This window comes from Mesoplodon bidens, assembly GCF_964165515.1.
Source record: "Mesoplodon bidens genome assembly, chromosome: 18".
Classification (NCBI taxonomy): Eukaryota; Metazoa; Chordata; class Mammalia; order Artiodactyla; family Ziphiidae; genus Mesoplodon; species Mesoplodon bidens.
Window position 1 is genome coordinate 51,362,504 of NC_138175.1, and position 20,824 is coordinate 51,383,327.

General features: G+C 50.6%; 2 protein-coding genes across 2 annotated transcripts in view; both read right to left on the reverse strand.

Moving 5' to 3' along the window:
• Nucleotides 1-1,292: 1,292 nt before the first annotated feature.
• Nucleotides 1,293-1,709, reverse strand: LOC308605785 (optic atrophy 3 protein homolog; the record flags this gene model as incomplete). The annotated part of the gene is made up of 1 exon (XM_081216055.1): nucleotides 1,293-1,709. The coding sequence occupies one exon, from the start codon at nucleotides 1,707-1,709 to the stop codon at nucleotides 1,293-1,295; it is 417 nt and encodes a 138-aa protein (XP_081072181.1).
• Nucleotides 1,710-15,083: 13,374 nt separating this feature from the next.
• The window catches only part of OPA3 (outer mitochondrial membrane lipid metabolism regulator OPA3), a 35,702-nt gene continuing 29,961 nt past the window's right edge, over nucleotides 15,084-20,824 (reverse strand). Inside the window, exon 2 of the mRNA XM_081217889.1 lies at nucleotides 15,084-19,435. Coding sequence (XP_081074015.1) covers nucleotides 18,999-19,435 — 437 coding nt within the window. The 3' untranslated portion in view covers nucleotides 15,084-18,998. The remainder of the gene's footprint in view (nucleotides 19,436-20,824) is intronic.

Sequence of the window (20,824 nt, forward strand, 5' to 3'; positions counted from 1 at the left end):
CCCGAACCTGCCCTCACACTCCTGCAGCTGGGGCGGCCTCTGGCCCCTCGGCCTTCCTGCCTCCGTTCCTCTCTGTGCCCCTCACCAGGCAGCTTCCCACCCTGCCCCAACCACTTCACCACCCTAGAGAAAGCCAGGGGCACTCCCTCACTGACCGTGTGCCCTTGGACAAGACCCTTTGCTTCCCCTGGGCCTCAGTTTCCCCGTCTGGGAAAGGGCTCAAAGGATGACACTGGTCCCTTCCCACCAGAACCCTCCCAGCTTCTAATTTTAGTGAGCCTGCCACCCATTTTGCAGATGTACATCATGGTTCTCAGACACATTCTCAAGATGACTTTCCCCCAGAGCTCCTTAAATTATACAACATTTACAGTCTAAAAAAAATAGAATTCAGAAATAACAGAGCTCATAACACATCCCCTTTAATGGTTCAATGGGTTGGCAGGGGGTAGGTGAGGTAGGTAACACTTAACACTACCGGGTGGCATTATTCCATTTGGTTGGAGGTGGTGAACTTCAGGGCTGAGGGGGCAGGTGGTCCCACTGGAGGAAGCCTTTGCATGAAGGACTGGGGTGGACACTGGGTGTCCAGTTCAAAGGCAAGAAGTAAGGGGGAATCCCTGAGCACTCTGAAGAGGAGATTTGGATGGAGGAAAGGGTGGAGGGAGGATCTGTTGGAATGATCCACTTAAAGAGGGGAGGACCCCAGTCAAGGCACCAGTGGTGGACTAGAGGAGCCACAGGGAGACTCACTGGAGCTAATGCACACCAAGATCCATCCTATTCCCTGCCCCCCCCCCCAGAAGAGTGAGGTAGATGGAAGGTCGGGGCGTGGGGAAGTCCATCAGAGGTTTCTGTATTTTCACTACAATGGTCGGTACCAGTGAAGAAGTGGGAAGAGGTGTCCTGGTGTAATGGATGAGGGTCCCAGGGAAAGGACCACTCCTCAGGTAAGTTGGAGCTGTGAGTGACAAAATTAGATGGTCCATGTGCCCTGCTGGCCCGCCTATTGGTGGGTGGGTGGGGTCCAGTGGAAGACACTGCTTTTCCATTCCAAAGTGCTAAACCAGTGGATGCGGTGGGGGGATGGGGGTCGGGCTGGAACGTTCCACCGGTGGATGGGGGTGTCCCAGTGGAAGGTACCCCTCATTGGGCAGGTTAGTAGGGAGGTGACCAGAAGCCTGGTTGGATCAGCCCCAGTCCAAGATCCCTTCTGCCTCTAAAGGGACCTGGTGGTATTAGCTGGGCCGGTTCAAGAAGGGACAGTGGGGACAGACATGGCAGCCCAGGCATCAGTCACGTCTGAGACCAGGGCCCTGCGGCCCCCTACTCCTCGGGCGTGGGCTCTGCCTGGGGCGCGGGCGGCGGGTCCGGGGCGCAGAGCTGGGCGCGACCTCTTGCATCTGCGCCTGCAGCTCCTCCAGGGCGCCCCGCGGCGGCGCCGCCAGCACCTGCGCCTGCAGGGCCTCCAGCGCCAGCGCCAGGCGGCCCACCTCGTCCCGCATCGCGTCCCAGGCGGCGCACTGCTCCCCCTCCTTGCGACGCTGATACGCCTGGTGGCGCCAGTACTCCAGCACCAGGCAGCCGCCGCCCACGAGGAAGACGGTGGCCTCGCCCAGCAGCTCGGCGCCCAGCTCGGCGGCCGCCTCCTCGCTCAGCGGCTTGACGGCTTCAGCACTGAAGCCCATGAGGCGCATCTTGGCTCGCATCTCGGCCCAGTGGTACACTGCGGGGGAAGACAGGGGTCGGGGATCTTTGCTGGGGAATGCAAGCCCCGCCCCTCGACGCCTCGGTGTCCGGGTCGGAGCAATGCCGACACGGCAGCCAGAATCGCGGGCGCCAGCGGGGAATGGGCCCCTTAACCAAGACCCGCGCGGGGCCTCGCACGCGGAATGCCCAGTTAGTTATCTGGCCAGGGGTGGCCCTGAGGGCATCTTTTGAAAACGTCCAGAAGATTCTGGTGATCGGCTGGGGATGAGAATTGCTGCCCTGGAGGGGAGGTCCAGAGTGGGGGCCGCAATCTCCGGGAGGGGGTGGGAGCGGTCAGAAGTCCCGGGCGGGTGTAAAGCTTGCTCCTTCTGCCCCTCCCACAACCCACCTGCCAGGCTCCTTCCCTCCGCCCGAAGGTGGAGCCGACGGTGCTGCGCTCTGTCCTGAAGTGTGTCCACTGTGGGGTTTGGGGCTTTGGACGGAGCTCAGGGCTGGAGCGCCTGCTCTAACGCCAACTCCTTCCTTGTCTAATCACTTACTCATGTGAACAAGAATTAGCATTGTGATCACATGTAAATGCAACATAAGCCTAGAGTTGATGTTGAAACCTGATTCACTGCAGTAATAATTAATATTCATCCACTGATACATGAATTGATGGGAAAAATAAGGTTCCTCGGGCTCATTAAGGGATGAATTTCTGAAAACATTTATACTTGACCCCTTCCAACCATCCTCCACAGCAACCAGGCTGACCTAATTAGGTTTTCTTCCTTTAAGTTAGAAGAATAACGTGCACATGGGGGGAATCATTTAGACTACATAGAAGGGGGTAAATTGCAAGACAGAAGTCCATCTTTCCACCTCCAGCTTTAGTTCTCCTATTCCTCAAAGGAATAGGAGGACTATTTTTTGGGGGGCTGCACAGCGCGGCTTGTGGGATCTCAATTCCCACACCAGGGATTGAACCCCGGCCGCAGCATTGAAAGCCTGGAATCCTAACCACTAAGAGGTTAACCACTTCTATTGGCAGACCAGCCAATAGAGAAGGACTTGAATCACCTAAGAGGATAAAATCTAAATGGCCACTAGATATGTGAAAAGATGCGGTCTTTTCATTACATGTCAGGAAAATATTAATTAAAATCACAAAGAGAAAGCACTACACACACACCAGAATGGCTGAAATGAAAAACCCACACATCCTAAGTGCTGCCAAAGATGTATCACACTCAGACTCGGAGGAGGTAATTGAGGACACCCACTCTGGCAGCTGGTTGGCAGCGACTCCTAAATTTAGCATTCAGTGCTCTATGAGCCAGCAATTCCGCTCCTGGGTGGACACCCACAGAAACCTGTCACATGTTCTCTGAAAGACATGTCCCTGCATGTTCACCTCAGTGCTATGAAAAAAAGACTCTAGACCACCCAAATGCCCACCCATAGAAGGATTGGTAAAAAAGGATGCACACAGTGAAACACTCAACAGCAATGAGAACAAATGAACCACAGCAACGTACAAAAAGCTGAATAAATCTCACAGACAATGTTGAGTGAAAGAGGCCACACAAGCATACACGCTGTTTGATTCCATTTATATAAAGTCCCCAAAGAGGCAAACTCAATCCACAGGGTTACAAGTCAGGATGGTGGTTACCCTTGGGAGGCATAGTGACTAGAAGCGGGGCATGGTAGGGTTTCTGGGGGGCTGGTTATATTCTGCTTCCTGTTCTTTCTGTGAGTTTATCAAACTATACACTTAGGATTTGTACACTTTGCTTTAGGTATATTGTAATCCAGTTAAAAGTTTTCATAACCCAGGGCTTCCCTGGTGGCGCAGTGGTTAAGCATCCACCTGCCAACGCAGGGGACACGGGTTTGAGCCCTGGTCCGGGAAGATCCCACATGCTGCGCAGCAACTAAGCCCGAGCGCCACAACTACTGAGCCTGTGCCCTAGAGCCCGTGCTCTGCAACAAAAGAAGCCACCACAATGAGCAGCCCACGCACCGCAACGAAGAATACCCCCTGCTCGCTGCAACTAGAGAAAGCCCGCACGCAGCAACAAAGACCCAATGCAGCCAAAAAAAGTTTTCATGACCCAAATGAACGAGAGTTGTCCAGCCACCTTCCTGATCTCTTCCAAGTGAGTTTCACTTGCAGTATCTGGTGAGGCCCAGAGAAATGCCACTGTCTGGTGCCATGCCCTTGGTCAGTCTGTTTCCTCCCTGTTGCCCATGGGCAGCCAGACTTGGCCTTGGCCACCTGTCAGATGAGCCCGAGACATCTAACTTCAAGGTGTCTTGACTGTCTATTTAACCCTCTTCCTGTTGGTAAATTACACTGGCCCCTCCCCAAAGGAGCCCTAGTCTTATGATGTCCCCCAGGCTCCTGCCTGGGTGCAGGAAGCAGGGTCGTGATGGAACCTTGAACTCTCTATTTTCCCTGAGGGTCTGTTAAAAGGCAAAATGGATTCAGAATCCAGGACTGAGAAAGTCCAGGCCCCCACTCAAAATGGGAGGGGGACGGGCACGACTATGGCCTGTGTTAAAGGGACTCAAAGACACAATGAAAGCACATTCCTTTCTTTTTTTAAATTTTTAAATGTTTAAAAATTTATATATATTTTTTGGCTGCGCTGCGGGGCCTGCGGTATCTTACTTCCCCAACCAGGGATCGAACCCATGCCCCCTGCAGTGGAAGCACGGAGTCTAAACCAATGGACAGCCAGGGAATTCCCCACATTCCTTTTTGTTTAAAAACCAAAATTTGATGAGCAGTTAAGAGAGTCTTTTATAATATAATTTTATTATGTGATTTTAACCACAATTTTAAAAAATATTCAAATTCCATATGTCAATTACCTCTATAAATCTAGACAGTTTCTTAAAGGTAAAGGCTCAAAAGGGAATCTCAGCCTGAAATTGAGGAGGATTTTATGTCACAATCTATAAGTGAAGCTATGCTTGCCAAGCACAGTAGTTAAAACAAAACAAAGCAAAAATGGTGAAATTACTCATGTTTGCTTCCCTAGCAGTGTCTTATATCCCCAGGCATGCTTTTGCCAACTTACCAACACTTCTGAAATATTTCACTACTACTAAATCTCATGATTTGCAAAGGAAAAAATTAAAAGAACGAATGAGCTTTATATATTTCAACACAGAAAAATCTCCCAAACATAACGAGAAGAAATACAAGGTCCAAAAGATACAAACAGCGTGATAAAAACAAGAACGTGCACTATGGACACACATATATATTCAGGAAAAGTATAAAGTCTCACATGGAATAATACTCAGGACAGATGAAGGAGGAAGGAGTGAGAATGGGGTGAGGCTTTTTAGCTTTAGTCCCTAAAAAAGGGAAAAAAACTCAAAACAAATAGGGCAAAATGTTAATATCTATTAATTCTAAGTGTTAGGTACATGGGTGTTTGTTATAGTATTTTCTCGATGTCTGCAATATTTCACAATTAAAAGTAAAAAATTAGTTCAAAAAGAATAACAATTCTATTTTTTGGCCATTTGGAAAAAAAAGGATTTTGATGAATGCACAGTGATAGAAATCAGGTCAGTGCTTCCCTGAGGTCAGGTATGGCAGGAGAGATGGACTGCAAAGGAACACAAGGAAATTTGGGGGGTGAAGGAAATATTTTTAACTATGGTGGTGGTTTCATGGCAAATACCTGTGATAAAACCCATCAAAGTGAACCCTTAAAATAAGTACAGTTTATTGCATGTAAGTCATACCTCAGAAAAAGTTGTTAAATAAAAAGGAATTTTATAAGATTAAGAAAGTGAGAAGGCAAGCCACAGACTAGGAGAAAATATTTGCAAATCATATATCTGATAAAGGACTTGTTGCAGAACATATAAAGAGCTCTTAAAACTCAACAATAGCTGGGAATTCCCTGGCAGTCCAGTAGTTAGAACTAGGTTCTTCCACTGCAGGGGGACCTGGTTCAATCCTTGGTCGGGGAACTAAGATTCCCACAAGCCACATGGCGCAGCCAAAAAAAAAAAAAAAAAAAAAAAGTCAGCAGAGAAATACCAATCAAAACCACAATGAGGGCCTCCCTGGTGGCGCAGTGGTTGAGAGTCCGCCTGCCGATGCAGGGGATACGGGTTCGTGCCCCGGTCCGGGAGGATCCCATATGCCGCGGAGCGGCTAGGCCCATGAGCCATGGCCGCTGGGCCTGCGCATCCGGAGCCTGTGCTCCGCAGCGGGAGGGGCCACAGCAGTGAGAGGCCCGCGTACCACAAAAAAAAAAAAAAAAAAAAAAAAAAAAAAAAAAAAAAAAAACACAATGAGATTCCATTTCACACCCACTAGAATAACTGTATCCAAAACAATGGCCAGTTGCCCACATGTCCACATCAGCGTTATTCACAACAGCCAAAAAGTGGAAACAACCCCAAAGTCCATCAATTTGTGAATGGATAACAAAATCTGGTATATTTATACAGTGGAGTATTATTAATACATAAAAAGGAAGGGCTCAGTCCCACGAGACTGCCCACACTCCAGACATCAGCCACAAGTGGGCTTCCCAGGCCATGTTCACTTCTGACTCACTGGCTGCAAATTCAGGGCTCCCACAATTCTCTCAGATTCAATAACTGGCTAGAATGGCTCACAGAACCCCCTGAAAATGTTATACTTACAATTACAGTTTTATTATAAAAGATGTACAGAGGGTGAGGTCTAGGAGGGAACACAGAGCTTCCCTGGCTCTCTCCCTGTATCAGAAGAGCAATCAGAACAGGACTCACGTTGCCACCCAAGAAGCACTCGTTTCATCAAAAGCGATGAAATCTTCGGCCAAGTGACTGAACTCAATCTCCAGAGCTCCCAATATAGCTAGTTTCAAATCACAACCTGGGACTTCCCTGGTGGTCCAGTGGCTAGGGCTCTGCACTCCCAATACAGGGGGGCCCGGGTTTGATCCCTGGTCGGGGAACTAGATCCTGCATGTATGCTGCAACTAAGAAGTCTACGTGCTGCAGCTAAAAACCCCACACACCACACCTAATAAATTTATTTATTTAAATCAAATCAAATCAAATCACAACCCTCTTGGGGCAGGGGGCAGAGATAAATTAGGAGTTTGGGGTTCACATATACACACTAATATATATATAATAGGTAAACAACAAGGATCTACTGTATAGCACAGGGAACTCTACTCAATATCTTGTAATAACCTATAATGGAAAAGAATCTGAAAAAAAATATATATATATATATATAACGGAATCACTTTGCTGTACACCTGAAACTAACACAACATTGTAAATTAACAATATTTCAATAAAATAAAAACAAAATCACAACCCTCTATATCTTATATCTATACCTTATGTCTAGGTCTTTCTGGTGACTGGCTTGGTCTCAGTCATTCCATTAGCATAACAAAGATACACCCATCCTTTAGGAATTTATGAATGACTTTGAAGGGTTGTGTTAGGAATTGTGGTAACGCTTACATATATGCTTTATTACCAAGGGAGTTACTTGCATCTGGAGCTCATTGGTGATTGACTTTGCAGGGCAGAGGTCAGAAGACAGAAGCTGTCTTCCCCAGGTGCTGTTGGCCTCCATAACATGTGCCAACCAGGGGCCTCCAGACGCAGGCCAGGGCCCAGTACCAGTGTCAGCGGGGAATCCGAACTCCTTATCTTCTCAGGTACAGGCCTGTCCCCACCATCCTCCTCCTCCGGCCCAGCTCCCCGACCCTCACGTCTCTCTCCCCTGTAGCTCTCTTCCTCGTGCTGTTCCCACTGCTGCACAGATGGCCCCATCCCTCTAAAGGTGAGCACGGGTGCAGGGGACAGGGAAGTCTGACCCCTCTGCGGTGGCTGGGCAGCAGCGAGGGGCTCAGCTTCCACCTCCGTGCTCCGCATCAGCTGAAATGCCAACCTGAGTGTGGAATTCTGACCCACTTCCTACCCCCGGGTTCTAGGGTCGTCTGTGTGGATCTCCCATGCCAGCCCCTTGTGCTGAATATGGGTGCAGGGGGGTAGGGAGGGAGGAGAAATGGGGCATCTGCTGGGCTGGGAGGGAGAAGGGGAGTGATCGGCCGAGACAAGATCCAAAGTCAGGAGTCCGGTCCCAGCAACTCCCTGGAGGTCCCTGGAGGTTAGGACTCGGTGCTTTCACTGCTGAGGGTCAGGGTTCGATCCCTGGTTGGGGAATTAAGATCCCGCAAGCCACGCAGCACGGCCAAAAATAAATAAATAAATAAAGAGTCCCATCCTACCACAGGCCCAGCTGGCGAAGCATTTCTATTATCCCTTATTTCAGCCCCACTACCTGACAGCCACTTTCACTCTGGGTGACACCCCCATGAAGCAGACAATCCCATTTTAAAGATGGGAAAAGTGTGGCTCAGAGGGGTGAAGTTAACTGCCTGAGGGGGAGAACGGGGCTTAAACCCTGACCAGGCGCGTCTTCTATTCTCTACTTGCCTAAGCAACTTCAGTGACGTTAGTTGCAGCCCTAGAACCAGCTAAGTGTACTTCTTTGGTTGTGACCTGGGCGCCCAAGGTAAGCAGTTGGTAACCCTGCGCACAAGGGCAGGAGCCCACTGAGGGCTGGAGAGCTCAGCACAGAACCCACGCCCCTGGGCCAGGAAGAAGGCGGATGAGAAGGAGGCAGCCAGAGGAGAGGGGTCACGACTGCTCTAGGGACAGAGGCGGATGGGACGTTGGACATCAGTGCTGGGTAAAGAATGAATGGATGCAGGGAAATGCAAATCAGAGCCACAAGGAGATACAACTTCCCACTCACTAGGGAATGGGATAATCAGAGAGTCAGATAACACGGGTTGGCAAGGATGTGGGGAAATAAGAACTCTTATACGCTGCTGGTGGAAACGGAAAATGGGGAGGTCAATGTCCGGAATAGGCAAATCTATAGAGACAGTAAGTAGACTGGTGGCTGCCCAGGGCTGAGGGGTGTGGGGAGGTCGGAGGAAATGGGGAGCAAGTGCTAATGGACACGGGGTTTCCTTTTAGGGTGATGGACATGTTCTAAAATTGATTGTGGTGCTGATTGCACAACCCTGCAAATATACTAAAAACCACTGAATTGTATGCTTTAAATGGGTGAATTGTATGATATGTGAATTCTATCTTAATAAAGGTATTTAAGAAAAAAAAAAAAGAAGGGAAAAGGGAATCCCTTGGCGGTCCGGTGGTTAGGACTCCACGCTTTCACTGCCAAGGTCCCGGGTTCAATCCCTGCTCGGGGAACTAACATCCTGCAAGTTGAGAAAAAACAAAATGAACGGATGCGAGGGGGATAAGGGACGGGAGCAGGGCGCAGGCAGAGGCCCTCTGCCCAGGCCCTCCTGCTGAGCCGTGTCTGGCCCCAGGTGAGGTGCTGGTGGTGAGAAAGGAGCCGTGGCGGCTCTGTGGCAGTGTGACGCTGGACCCCCAGCACCGGAAGTGGAGCTGCTGCAGAGACTTCTACCCTTTCCACCGCCTCACGCAGAGGTGCTGCCCACCTGGGGAAGTTCATGGTCATCCCCATGAACCCGGAAAAGTCAGAGGTTGAAGACTGCAGGACATACACCCAGAAAACTCTAGGTAGGTCCTGGCCCCGCCAGTGGCTTCCCTTTCTGCTCTGGGGGTCACAGAGACCCTTTTCTCTCTCCTTCCTTCCTGGGAGCTCTGCCCTCTGCGGAGGGGCTTGTCTGCTACCGGACAGGGCGTCTGTGCCATTGACTTAGCTGCGTTCCAGCTTCCCACTGTGTGACCTCAAACAAGGGTCCTGCTCTCTCCCAGTCTCCCTGTCACCAGGTGAAGGGTATGCACAAGAACGTCTCATCCACACAGAGGGGAGCTGGGGCTTTCAAAGTCCCTTCCCACTGTTCCAGAAGTGACGTCAGGGGCAGCCCCTCCTGTGTTCTGCTCTCCTCTGAGCCCCTCCCCTGCTCCAGGTCCCAGATGCCTACATGTGTGTGATGGGAAGTCTCCTGGGTGTCTCACAAGAGTGGCCGACTCCAAATGTAGGCAGGCGTGGGGGTGAAAAAGAGGCTCAGATCCTGGTTGCTGGAAGTCACAACCAGGTGGAAATCACTGGAGGGCCACTGCACCGCACTGAGGCCTGCTGCCCGCCTCAAGGGTCCCACAGACACTTCCAAGATCAGGGGAAGCCTTGTCTCTGAACTTGGGCTGGTGGTGACCTGGGTGTTTAGTTTTCTCTTCTCTGTAGTTTACAGAATAAAATGAAGACTGGTGATGAGATTTGTGTGTGTTCTCATGCAAAGACGTCCTTGATGGAACAAGCCTGATATTGATGGGCACACACTCTGATCTGGTTTTGATGAAAAGCAAATCGTACTATTAACTGGTTAGAAATGTGGGACTTTCTGCTTTTCCTACTGGCTGATTACATTTTATGAACAGATGTTACAGAACGGGAAAGAACAAGAGCAATCTCCTTTCTAGGAATTGGAACCTCTATGGAGCCAAAAGTGAACTTCTCCCAGGAGCATGCGTCCCACCCGCCCTGTGGGAATCGTGCACTAACTCGCAGTCACATGCAGTATTCCACGTTGCAGGGAAGCCCATCCACCTGCCGTCCCGGGGGTTGTTGCCATCTGAGTCACACTTGGGAAGGGAGATAGAAGCCTTGGAACCAACCCGATGCTTTGAGTGTGACTCACCAAGCCCAGGACCTTAGCTCCAAAACTGCAAGATCACACGAAGTAACTGCACGTGATTGGTTGGTGTTGGGTGTCCTGGTCTCATGCTCCCCTGGAAAGCTGGGGAACGCTGGGGCTGTGATACTTCCCTCTGCTCCCAGACCCCCTCTCTACTCTTGCCTGCCTTTCTCTGCTCCCAGGAAGCTGAGTGCCTATCCTCTGTTTCTGGTGGGCACGACTTTGGGCAGTGCCCTCAAGAGAGGAGGGGACAGGTGGACTTCCCTGGTGGTGCAGTGGTTAAGAATCCGCCTGCCAATGCAGGGGGCACGGGTTCGAGCCCTGGTCCAGGAAGATCCCACATGCCGCGAAGCAACTAAGCCTGTGAGCCACAACTACTGAGCCTGCGCTCTAGAGCATGTGAGCCACAACTACTGAAGCCCACACACCTAGAGCCCGTGCTCCACAAAAAGAGAAGCCACTGCAATGAGAAACCTGCGCACCGCAACGAAGAGTAGCCCCCGCTTGCCGCAACTAGAGAAAGCCCGCTCTCAGCAACAAAGATCCAACATAGCCAAAAATTAAAAAAAAAAAAAAAAAAAAAAAAAAGGCGGGGGGGGGGACAGGAGAAGGTGGAGGTGGGCGTGTCTCCCCTGTCCCCTCCGTGGCTGGGCTGCAGCTCTTCCATCTGCCCATCTTGGTGCTGGTCCTGGTGCCTTTCTGACCATCTCTGGGTGGTGTCCAGTCCCTGGGAGCCTTAGCTCCTCCCTGGATCCTTCACCACTCCTGCCCACACTGCTGTCCTGCATGCACTTCAGTAAACAAAACTAACAAAGCAAACACACAGGAAAAACTCACACAGCTGCTCAGGGATCTCAGGGGTCCTGAGGTCCTGCACAAGTCTGCCGTCGCCAGCTCATCTTGCCCCACCCCTGCCCTGCTCCAGCCACTTCGACCATTCCCTGTGGCCACCAGGTCTTTGCACATGCCGTGCCCTTTACAAGAACACCCTTCCCTCGGAAACGGCTGCTCATAAATGAGAAGGGCTCATAAATCCACGCTCACCTGGCCAAGGGGGTCTGACACCTTCTCCTCCAAGACTCCTTATTGGTCACTTAAGATACAGATCTAGAGCATTTTATAGAATGATTCCCATTTTGTACGTACATGTGTATCTACCAATATATATACGATGCCTCACTTTTTTCTCTATACACACGCATGCGCATTTAGGATCATGAAACAGAGCTAAAAGTTAACAATGATCATCTCTGGGCAGTGGAATTACAGATGACTGTGTTCATTTCATTTTTTGTTTCCCAGTGTTTGCTGCGGTTTCTACAGTGAGCCTGCTGTCTCTTGAACTCTGTAGAAAATATGATTGGGAAGGAAAAAAAAAAAGAAAACATGATTGGGAAACAAAGTGATCGGAATGGGATTCCTTTTGATACTGACTCCTCGAACTCCAGGCCATCCAGTGCCCTCAGCTCCCAAGTCACGAAAGGCCTGGAGCCATACCTTCCTTTCCATGGCCCCAGGCCCCGTATGATCTGGTCACCGGCCCCTCGTCCTGCCCACTAAACTCCAGGACTAAGCCACGAAACCTCTTTTTTTTTTTTGCACATCCCTCCTCACTCCCATCTCTGGGCCTTTGCACAAGCTGTTCCCTCTGCACCTGGACTTCACCCCATGTATCTTTTCCTTTGTTGAATGTAATCTGTATCCTTCCACTGCAATAAATTATAACCATGTGTATATCAGCTTTTCTGAGTCCTATGAGTCCTTCTTAGCAAATCATTGGGTCTGAGGGTGGTTTGGAGGAACCCCGACACAAGGAGATTCAAGGATTCAAAGATATGACTCTCGGGCTTCCCTGGTGGCGCAGTGGTTGAGAGTCCGCCTGCCGATGCAGGGGACACGGGTTCGTGCCCCGGTCCGGGAAGATCCCACATGCCGCGGAGCGGCTGGGCCCGTGAGCCATGGCCGCTGAGCCTGCACGTCTGGAGCCTGTGCTCCGCAACGGGAGAGGCCAGGGCAGCAAAACCATTCTGTATGACATTATAATGGTGGATACATGTCATTATACATTTGTCCAAACCCACGGAATATACGACACCAAGAGTGAACCTTAATGTAAACTACTGACTTTAGTAATATATCAATATTTGCTTCTCAATTGTAACAAATGTACACACTAACGCAAGATGTTAGTAACAGGGGCAACTATGTGCGCCTATGGGGGGAGGGGATATGTGGGAATTCTCTGTACTTTCTGCTCCATTTTTCTATAAGCCTAAAACTGCTCAAAAAGTAAAGTCTATTAATCTTCAAAAATGCATATCAAGGAGCAAAGGCACAGGAATAACTCAGATAAGTTTGAAAATAAGAACAAGACTGGCAGGTTGCCTTGAAGAGACCAAAAAATATTTTCAAGCTCTTGGCATTCAGAAGACCTGGTGTTGGTGCAGGACAGACAAACGGTTGACAGAACAGGATTGAGAAAAAGGTACTTATGTCCGAGGAACACAGCGAACGCTGCCGTCCAGTCTCAGGTGAGGAGGGAAAGGATGGGCCATTCCGTGCACTTCGAGATGTCAGCCAGCCATACGTTTAGAAACTGAAGAGCAGACATCCCAACGTTATACTCATTAGGAACCAAAACACAATGCAACACAAGCTCAGTGAATGACAAGCACAAAGAAAACGTCAATACAAATATTAGAAGAAGGGAGTCGGAGATATAAATTCTTGGGGTTGAGAAGCCCTTCTCAAATAAAGACAGAAAAAACAAGTGCCTGAAAGAAAAAGACTCATAGATTCAGTTACTTAAAAATGAAAAAAACTTCAGTAGGACAAAACACACCAGAAACGACATTAATTTCAGACAATGAAAACAGGCATTTTTCAAAAGCAGAACAAACGTCCAATAAATGGCTGAAAAGACGCTCAGCCTACAGGTAAAACAAGAAAATGCAAATTAAAAGAATAATGAAATTCTACTGTGCACTTGTTTCGGCTGAAAAATTTTTAAGTTTGATAATTGCAAGTGTTGACAGTTCCTCTGACACTTCGCAGAGCTTTTAAAAGGGGGCATTTTTATATTAACTATAAATGTTTGTAACCTATGCGGTTCTTTAGCACTTGGCATCTCCCTGAGGAAACGCTCATGCTGGCCAGAGAGGTGTGTGCAGATCGCTCACAAGAGGGAAGAAGGGGACAGCGTCCGTGCCCACAAAGGTGGCATGGCCAGATCACTCCCAAAAGGGTTCTGCCAACATTGCCCCCAAACCAGAGACAGGATTCCTTTCAGGGAGGGGACTTTGCTTTCTCTGGAATGGCTGAACTCTAGGAAGAGACTATCAAAATATAATAAGTATCAAGGTACAAGGATGTGGCCTCCGAGTGAGGCAGGCATCTTGGACGTCACGGACCTCACGGTACCCCCGCCCCCAGGTCCATATCAGCCCTTACTTAGTGGAGGCGCCTCTGGGAAGCCTGGCCTGGGCGCTGCCATTCCAGGGGTGAGGGGAGCCCTAAGACCAGAGTCCCAAGTCCGAGCCCACCACCTCCAGTTGCCTCCTTCCTCCAGGACGTCCCAAATGGACTGCAGTAGCATGTCCTGATGGAGGCGCCTGCGAGATAAAGAATGTCAGTTTCACAGCGCAAGGAGAGAGACCAGGACTGTCTTTCCAGCCCCCGCCGGCTGCAATTCAGAACAAATAACCAAAGCCTGCCAGAGGGCTCCCAGATCTGAGGCGACCAGGGGCTAGGGAAGGGCAAGGCTATCCATATCTCCTCACACAGCTTCTGCTGCAGTCTCACCATCTCAGCACCAGTATGTCCCTTGTCCACACACAGAGCAAAAACCTTGAAGCCATCAATAACTCCCCACCTCCCATCACTCAGTAAATCCTGTCTGCTCCATCTCTGATACGTTAATATGCCCAGAATCCCACTTCTGTCTACCTCCACTGTCTCCGCCTGGTCCAGCCACCATTGCCTCCCGCTTGGACAATCACAGCTGCCTCTTCGCTGGGCTGGCAGCTTCCACCTTTGCCCCCCATAGTGTGTCTGGGAATCCTGTTAAAACTAAGCCAGCTCACATCCCTCTTCTGCTCAGAGCACCTCCTGTGGCTCCTGCTCACCCCACAGTAAAAGCCAAAGTCTTCGCCGTGGCCCAAGGCAGCCCGCTTTACGTAGGTTTGTATAAGCCATACATATGTGTATGCTTTTCTTTATGAAATAGAATAAAAGTGAATAGAAAGTAACAGAGTGCGTTGCACACGGTAAGGGCAATTATTGTTTAGCGAAACTTTTGTTCTAACAAGATATGTAATATATGATATATAATATATGATGCTAATATATATTATCATGTGTTATATAATACACACAATAGATTTTATATGGTTATCATACATATTAGGTATATATGATACATATATATACAGCTGTAGGTTTTCTTCATGAAATGCAATACAACAGGAAATATCAAACTGCACTGCACATATTAGTTATTTGCGAAATTTTCACTCCAATGGTAAATATATACACACACAACATGGAATATATAATGTCATGTGACATATTACACAAAAAATATTTTTATATTCCATTATATGTGGCATTATATTCCATTATGTCACATAATGCATGAATTACACAGCGTTTATCCTACGTATATAGGGTGAATTGTGAATTATTATATAAATATGAATATGGTGGACTATATAAACTATGCGTCTCATTGCGCCTTGCTGCCGTAGACTGAGGGGGAGACTCTGAGATCTTCGAACGGCAGGGTTATCACAGCGTCTCCAGGGAGTAGCTCCTGTGGGTGGGGAATGACGGAAGCAGGAGCAGACAGGGAGGCCCAAGAGGCCACCCGATGGAGCATCAGAGCTGGTAAGACCCTCCAGAGCTGTGCCAGTGGAGGCAAAAGGGGGCCAGCCTTTGTGCCCCTGAGCCCCTCGCCCATCCTTCTCCCCTTGCTTACTCTGTTCTAGGGTCCGTAAACTCTTTACGGAAAGGCCTTGACAGTAAATATTTGCATCTTTGAAGGCCACGTGGTATTTATCGCAAATGACTCAAATCTGTCTTTGCCGTGCAAAAGCAACCATAAAAAATATACATCAACACATGGGTGTGGCTATGTCCCAATAAATCTTTGTTCCCAAAGACAGGCAGCGCCAGGCCCTTGGTCCCCTAACCCCGGCTGAATTCTGAGAGCAGATCCTCAAGCCGTTCCAGGGAAAGGCTGATCCCCACGCCTGCCTCAGGGCCTCTGTAGATACTAACAACGCTCTCTGGCAGCTCCTCTGAGGGTCACCTCCTCCCTGAGCACCTGATGGAAATCAGCCATCCCTATTACTCCCGCACTCTTTCTTCTCAGCCCTCATCACCCCGACACTGGATCATCTTTCTTTATTGTCTGCTTCCCTGCACTAGATGTTGGCTCCGTGGTGGCGGTGACCTTGTCTTGTTCCTGGCTGACTCCCAGCTACTAGAATGGGGCCAGGCACGCAGCAGGTGCTCAGTCAACATTTGTCTAGTGAGCGGGTGGATGATGCCCTTTTGGGGCTTTTTTTAAATATGGGGAAAAAATGCATCAACTTGAAGACAACCAATTTGGATTACAAATTTATTCTAACCCCTCTCCCCAAGTCACAAATGTATACAAAATGTTAGCTAGCAGGAAACCCGAGCAATGAAACAGCCTCTGGCCTTGTGCATTTTGAGAGGGGACTCTTCCACTTCCACACATGCTGATCCCACCGCCACCCAGTGGGTGAAGCGGATGCATCCCACGAGGTCTCGCCACACGTAAGTACACGTCAGGGCTGAGTTTTGAGACTCGGCGCTACGTCAGGGTCAGGATGGCGCAGGGGTTACGGGTTCCGGCCCAGACTGCCCGTCTTCACACCCCACCTCTGCTTCTTCCCCGCCTGTGTGACCTTGGGTAGGTGATTTTCCCTCTCTGTGCCTCGGTTTCCTCATCAAGGCAACAAAGAAAATGTTATGGGGACTAGGTAAAGCACTTAGAACAGTGCCCCGCACCTAACCAGAGCTCAATAAACTCCACCTATTTTGATAATGACCACACCTTATTGACATGATGTGGGGAGGGCAGTAAAACAGTCCCTGGCCTCCAGCAACCCGTGCTCCAGACATGTGTCAGTGCCAGAGTGGACTTCCCTGGGGTAACCATGGCAACAGGCACTAAGCCTGCTCACCTGGCTCCATCAATCTCCCCATCACCCAGTGGTCACTCTGTCTCTTGCCTTCTTCCCCTCGTCATTTAACCCACTCAAGTCACTTCCAATTTTAAAGACACCCCTACCTGGGGCCCACCTCCCTCAGCTCCCTCTACACCAGAGGGGTCTCTTCTAGAAGGAATTAAGATGTTGTTTCAGAACCCTGGTTTCTTGGTTTTCTCTCTGGGTAGGTCTTGTGTCCAGAGTATTTTCACTCCACTGGGGAAGGGAGGTGAGGGAGGAAGGGAGAGAAAGCTGGCCCCTCCCACTTCACCTAGAGCTGCTGGGAAACGGGCCCAGGTAGAATGGATCTAACCTCATTCATTAAATGCTAAGATCTTGGGTGTAATCTGGGGCTGTTCTGACAGAGAACTGTGCCCCCCCCACTCTCAGTGCTGCCCCTGGGGTGCCTCTGGCCTCTGTGTAGAGATCTCTGCCCCTCTCCCAGTAATCCGCCCCCCTCTCATCTTCCTCCCTGCCCTGTACCAGTACCCTCGAGCACCCTGCAGCCCTTCTCCATCTCCCTCCCTGCCTCTGCTCTTACTGCTTCACCTCACTGGCTTGTTGGCCTTGGGCAAGTCCCTTTGCTTCCGCTGGGCCTCAGTTTCCCCATCTTGGATGATGCTCTACCACTCACCCCCATCAGAACTCTCTCAGCTTCTCTCCTAATTTTAACGAGGCTTATACTCATTTTGGAGATCAGATCATGATTCTCTGACACATCCTTCCGATGACTTCCTCTCTCCAGGGCTCTTTCAATTGGGAAACATCTACAGTCTGAAAGACAGAACGCAGACTGGTGGGGCCCAGACCCCTCCCGCTTCAGAGGTGAGTCCTGGAAGAGACTCCAGGTAATGAATGGTGGTTCCTGGACTGTTCCTCTCACCCTTGTGGTTCCCTGAATGCCCCACGGGGTTGGCAGGAGTCCCAGCGTACTCCTAGGGTGGGGAGGTGCAGTGGGTTGAATGGTGGCCCACCAAAAGATGTGTCCACATCCTAACCCAGGGAAAGTTATGGGAGCTTATGTGGAAAAAGGGTCTTTGTAGATGTAATTCAGTTAAGGATTTCAAAGTGAAATCATCCTAGATTTAGGGTAAGCCCTAAATCCAATGACAGGAGTCTTTCCAAGAGACAGAGAGCAAAAGAAGGCCACGTGAAGATGGAGGCAGAGACTGGAGATAGGGGGCCCCAAGCCAAGGAATGCCTGAGGCCAACAGAAGCTGAAGAGGCAAGGAAGGATCCTCCCCTAGAGCCTGTGGAGGGAGCGTGACCCTGCGAACACCTTGATTTCAGATCTCTGGCCTCCAGAACTGTGAAAGAATAAACTCCTGTTGTTTTAAGCCACCGAGTTTGTGGTCATTTGTTATGGCAGCCCTGGAAACTAAATTACAAAAGTAAGACCAACTGGTGGCCTAGCCCAGTGGGATAGAGGGGGTTATGGAGGCAGGAAGGGGACAGCTGGACCAGTCCAGAGCTGCAGGGAAGGAAGGCAATAACAGCACAGAGATCTATAGATTTGATGGAACATGGGGGCTCTGGTCATGGCCGGCAGTCCCCTGAGAGAGGCCACTGAAGAAGACAGTGGGGAAGGTAGGAAAGGACACGTCAGGAAAGGCCCAGGGACTCTGAGGACAGGTTAATAGGGGGCTGAGGCTGAAAGACAGGTCGGACTAGCCACAGACAGGATCAAATTTTCCACCAGAGGCAGGGTTGGTAGGGCATTACCAGAAGACCCCGCAGAGCCATTCCAGTGGGTTGTGCCGTAGACTGAAGAATGAGAGGGGTTCTGTTGGAATATTCCATTTGAGTGTCTCAGGAGAAGGTACCACGGATCAGGTTAAGGTGAAAGGTGTAATATTAGATGGGTCAACTGCAAGCCAAGATCCCTTTTTTTTCCCTCATAAGAGGAGTGATGCCCAGAGAAAGCCCACCGTAGAAGGTGGGAGAGGCAGAAGCTCACTGAAAGATACTGCGTTTCCTTAAGACAGCCTGTACCAACTGACAAAGGGAAGGAGGTATTCCGATGTAAGAGTCCCAGGGAAAAGTAACACTGCTCAAGTAAATGGAGGGCTGATAGGTTGATTTGGCTCAAGTCCGGTTCCATTTTTTCTTCTGCCAGAGGAGTGAGCATGTTGTCCTGCTGGCTGGGACCCCATAGGTCTGTGTGGTTTGGAGTGGACTGGAGAGACAGCGCTGCGGACTGTACCAAATGAGCTAGAGGTTGGAGGGGGCTATGTTGGAACGCTTCACCTGCTGGGGGCTGGTCGCAAGGGAAGGTACCACGGCTCAGTATGGGGTGACCTAATTCAAGTTCCATCCACATCCCGGTGGTTTCCACTGGGCCAGCACAGGTAGGGGCAATGCAGGGAGAAGGCCACGTCTAAGTTCAGGCTTCGGCAGGCTCCTTTCCCTCGGATGAGGACACTTCCTGGGATGTGGATGCTGCCTGGGGCGCGGGCGGCGGGTCCGGGGCGCAGAGCTGGGCGCGCACCTCTTGCATCTGCACCTGCAGCTCCTCCAGGGCGCCCCGCGGCGGCGCCGCCTGCACTTGCGCCTGCAGGGCCTCCAGCGCCAGCGCCAGGCGGCCCACCTCGTCCCGCATCGCGTCCCAGGCGGCGCACTGCTCCTCTTCCTTGTGACGCTGGTGCGTCTGGTGGCGCCAGTACTCCAGCACCAGGCAGCCGCCGCCCACGAGGAAGACGGTGGCCTCGCCCAGCAGCTCGGCGCCCAGCTCGGCGGCCGCCTCCTCGTTCAGCGGCTTGATGACCGTGCCCCGGAAGCCCATGATGCGCATCTTGGTCCGCATCTCCACCCAGTGGTACACTGCGGGGGAAGAGAGGGGTCAGGTCATGCACTGGGAGCCCCCTGCCAACCCCGCCCCTCCATGCCTTGGTGTCCAGGTGGGAGAAATGGGGACACAGCAGCCAAAATCACCAGGGGGCACTTTATTTATTTATTATTATTTTTTTTTTGCGGTACGCGGGCCTCTCACTGCTGTGGCCTCTCCCGTTGCGGAGCACAGGCTCCAGATGTGCAGCCTCAGCGGCCATGGCTCACGGGCTTAGCCGCTCCGCGGAATGTGGGATCTTCCCGGACCGGGGCACGAATCCGTGTCCCCTGCATCGGCAGGCGGACTCTCAACCACTGCGCCATCAGGGAAGCCCCACCAGGGGGCACTTTACATAAGACCCCTGCACCTGGCCTGGTCCCAGGAATGCCAGTCACCCCACCTGGGGTGAACTTCAGAGCATCTTTTTAAGTCTCCCAGAAAATTCTGGCAAGGAGCCAGGAATGAGAAACTCTGCCCCACAGGGGAGGTCCTGAGACTGGGGACCAAGCCCCTGGAAGGTCACTAGGAGCTCCCAGGCTGCAAACTCCCAGGAAGGTGTAAAGAAAGGGTCAACTGCTTGCCCCTTGAGCCACCTCCCCTGGCACCGTCGCCCCACCCACTGCCAAGAAGGCAGACCCCCTTTCTTTCCAGATCTTCCCCAAATGCAAAATCAGGGCTGCAACGGAAAGGGACCTCCTGGATCCAAAGAAAGGGCAACAGAAATGTAGGAATCGGGGGCTTCCCTGGTGGCACAGTGGTTGAGAGTCCGCCTGCCAATGCAGGGGACATGGGTTCGTGCCCCGGTCTGGGAAGATCCCACATGCCACGGAGCGGCTGGGCCCGTGCGCGTCCGGAGCCTGTGCTCCGCAACGGGAGAGGCCACAACAGTGAGAGGCCCGCGTACCGCAAAAAAAAAAAAAAAAAAAAAAAAGAAATGTAGGAATCGATGCTAAGAGACTGTGAGCACAGGGTAACCAACCCTCTTCGCAAGTCTGGTGCGTCCCATCCGAGCTCTTCACCGGCCCTGAAGATGGAGCTGATAAGAGCTGTGAGCTCTTCACGGTGAGGTTTTGGGCACATACCTCGGAAGAAGCTCAGAGCTGACTGATGCTGCTGGAACAAAAACTTGCTTGCCCAGCTGTTCCTTTGTGAAGGAAGATTCTCAGCATTTGAGTCTTAGAAACCAAGGCCGAACTGATGCTGAACCCTGACTCACTCCTGTAATAGTTAACATTCATCCAAGGATACGTGGGATTAGTGGGGATGCCCTGTTTTCTAGCTCATTTGGAGATTCACTTCCTCCATATCATTTTACTTTTAACGTTTAATAATTATCCATGAAAATGCATAAAATATAAAATGTTTTAAATTAATTGTAGACT